This window comes from Curcuma longa, unplaced genomic scaffold, assembly GCF_044706935.1.
Source record: "Curcuma longa cultivar G26 ecotype Majalengka, Jawa Barat unplaced genomic scaffold, ITB_CL_G26_1.1 contig_7131, whole genome shotgun sequence".
In the NCBI taxonomy this organism is placed as follows: Eukaryota; Viridiplantae; Streptophyta; class Magnoliopsida; order Zingiberales; family Zingiberaceae; genus Curcuma; species Curcuma longa.
The window spans coordinates 1-2,285 of NW_027434866.1; the positions used below are offsets into that span (position 1 = coordinate 1).

Below are 2,285 nucleotides of genomic sequence, written 5' to 3' on the forward strand. Positions count from 1 at the left end.
CTTATTACATCACGGTTGTCGACGCTTTGTCCTATCGCGTGCAGGCCGTTGAGAATGTCCTTGATTCTCGCGTGTAGTCCACTTGCCGTTTCTCCTTCTAGCATTTTAATATTGTATAATTTATTTATTAATAAATCTCTTTTACTTACCTTGGTGTCGGAGGTTCCTTCGTGGAGCTCGATCAGTTTCGTCCATAGATCCTTAGCGCTGCTGAATGGTCCGACCCGATTTAGCTCTTCCTTAGTTAGGCCGCACTGTAGTGTCTGGGTTGCTTTTGCATCCGCCTCGATCTTCTTCCTCGTGGCGGCATCCCAAAGCTCGCAAGACTGTGGTTGATTATCACTACCAGTTGGGATTGTGAATCCCGTCTGGATGAAAATCCACATTTCCGCCTGCGTCTTCAGATGACATTCCATTCTGGTTTTCCAGTATGGAAAGTCGTCACCTGAGAAGAGAGGTGGTCTTGCGGTGCTGAAGCCTTCTTGGTGAGCCATTTATCTAGCACACAAGAAAGACAAAGAAAAAACGTTCCAAGACTTGGTCTTGGATTAGTAGTGTGGGAGAAATAAAATAAAAGAAAAAAAAAATCAAAAACGGTCTTGAATCAGTGGTTGCACTGTTTTCAAGAAAACCCCCGCTCTAATACCAATTGTAGGATCGAAATACGCGCTAGAGGGGGGGTGAATAGTGCGTTGCACGCTTTTCAATTTTCGTAAATCTTTGAACCACTACAAAAATATTGCCTATTTGCGACGAAATAAATTCATCGCAAATTAGGGACAAATTTTGCGACGAAAGATGTATTTGTTGCAAATTGCCGACAAATTTGGCGACAGATAATTTTTTATTGCAGATTTGGAATGAAAAATTTATTGTCGCAGAGTTGCGGACCAATCTGCGACGAATAAATTAATTCGTTGCAATTTTTGTGACAAATAACCATTTTCGTCGCAAATTTCGTGACAAATTGAAAATTCGTCGCCAAATGTGACAAACATAGCCACGTGGCCACGGTCGACCCTCTTAACTTATGTCAGTTGGCGACGAAAATATAAATTCGTCGCCAATTTTGCGATGAATTTCCATTTTCGTCGCAAAATTGGCGACGAATTTATATTTTCGTCGCCAAAAGGCCTAAAACAGCCGCGAGCCCACGGTGGATTGATAAGCCCTAAACTAGGTGTCACGATAGGGCTTCAAAATAGAATTTATAATTTATTGTCGAAAACCCGCGATAAATACAGAAAAAGGATGTATAGGAGCCTCGAGTCGTTTTTCCAAGGACTAGTAGATAATTGCTTAACTTTAGCTTAGGTGTCGTATTTTTCGATTTTCTATATAGAATGGGGGTTTTGATAATTTCAAATGAAAATGTAAATTAAAACAAGCAACTAAATGCAAAATGCAAAAATTGAAAATCAAAAACAAGTTAACTCTAATGCAAGCTAAATGAAGCCTAGAATGCAAGAAAAACTAACAATGCACGAAAATGCAACAAACAATTGCAAATTATTGAGACCAACTACCTAAATCCTAGAATGCAATGGAAACATTTAAACTAACCTATCCTAACTGATGAGACGGAATGGTGGCTCAAAATGGCACAAACAAAAGTGAAATGAAATAAAACCTATTCTTATCAAGCATGGACCCTAGAATTTCAAATCCTAACTAATATGGTAGTAAATTAGGAAGAAACAACTAAATGAACTAAACTTAACTAATCAAATGTAATAAGCTTTAAAAACATGAATTCCTGCAGCTAATAAACCGGCAAAAACCTCAACCCTTTGGCACGGAACAGTGCCACAAAAGTTCAGATTCCGGTTTCTTTTTGCAAACAAGCTGAGAATTGGAAACTTGACAAACTATAACTAGATTAGAATTCAAAGACACATTAAGTGCCAATTAAGTAAACCAAATCCATAGAGTTGCTAAGGAAAGCGATGAACAAAGCTTGGAATCTGAAAGACAGCAACAAAATTTCAGAAATCAGCAACTACGCCTCCAACCCATCCCTTTTCCATTTCTTCTCCTCAATTTGGTGTCAATCAAACTGATGAATCCTCAATGCAGGTTCAATGATCCTCTGGAAGATTCACCGCAGCGGCTGACGTGGTTCACTCGCTGCCCGGCTATGAAGAGAAACGGAAAAACCCTCTCCGACTTCGATCAGAGACTTCGCGCGAGCTGTTTTCAGTTGCAAAGACTGGATTGCTTGTCTTCACTTGTCCCAATCGATCTTCTGATGATGAAAGAGCACTCCGCAATCTTCAGAGAACCCC

The 2,285-nt window shown here is 39.8% G+C and overlaps 1 protein-coding gene across 1 annotated transcript; it reads right to left on the reverse strand.

Moving 5' to 3' along the window:
• Positions 1-149: 149 nt before the first annotated feature.
• On the reverse strand, positions 150-494 carry LOC141819489 (uncharacterized; the record flags this gene model as incomplete). The annotated part of the gene is made up of 1 exon (XM_074706780.1): positions 150-494. A coding segment is annotated over exon 1 (345 nt), but the record flags the coding sequence as incomplete, so codon positions are not given.
• Between the last annotated feature and the right edge of the window lie 1,791 nt (positions 495-2,285).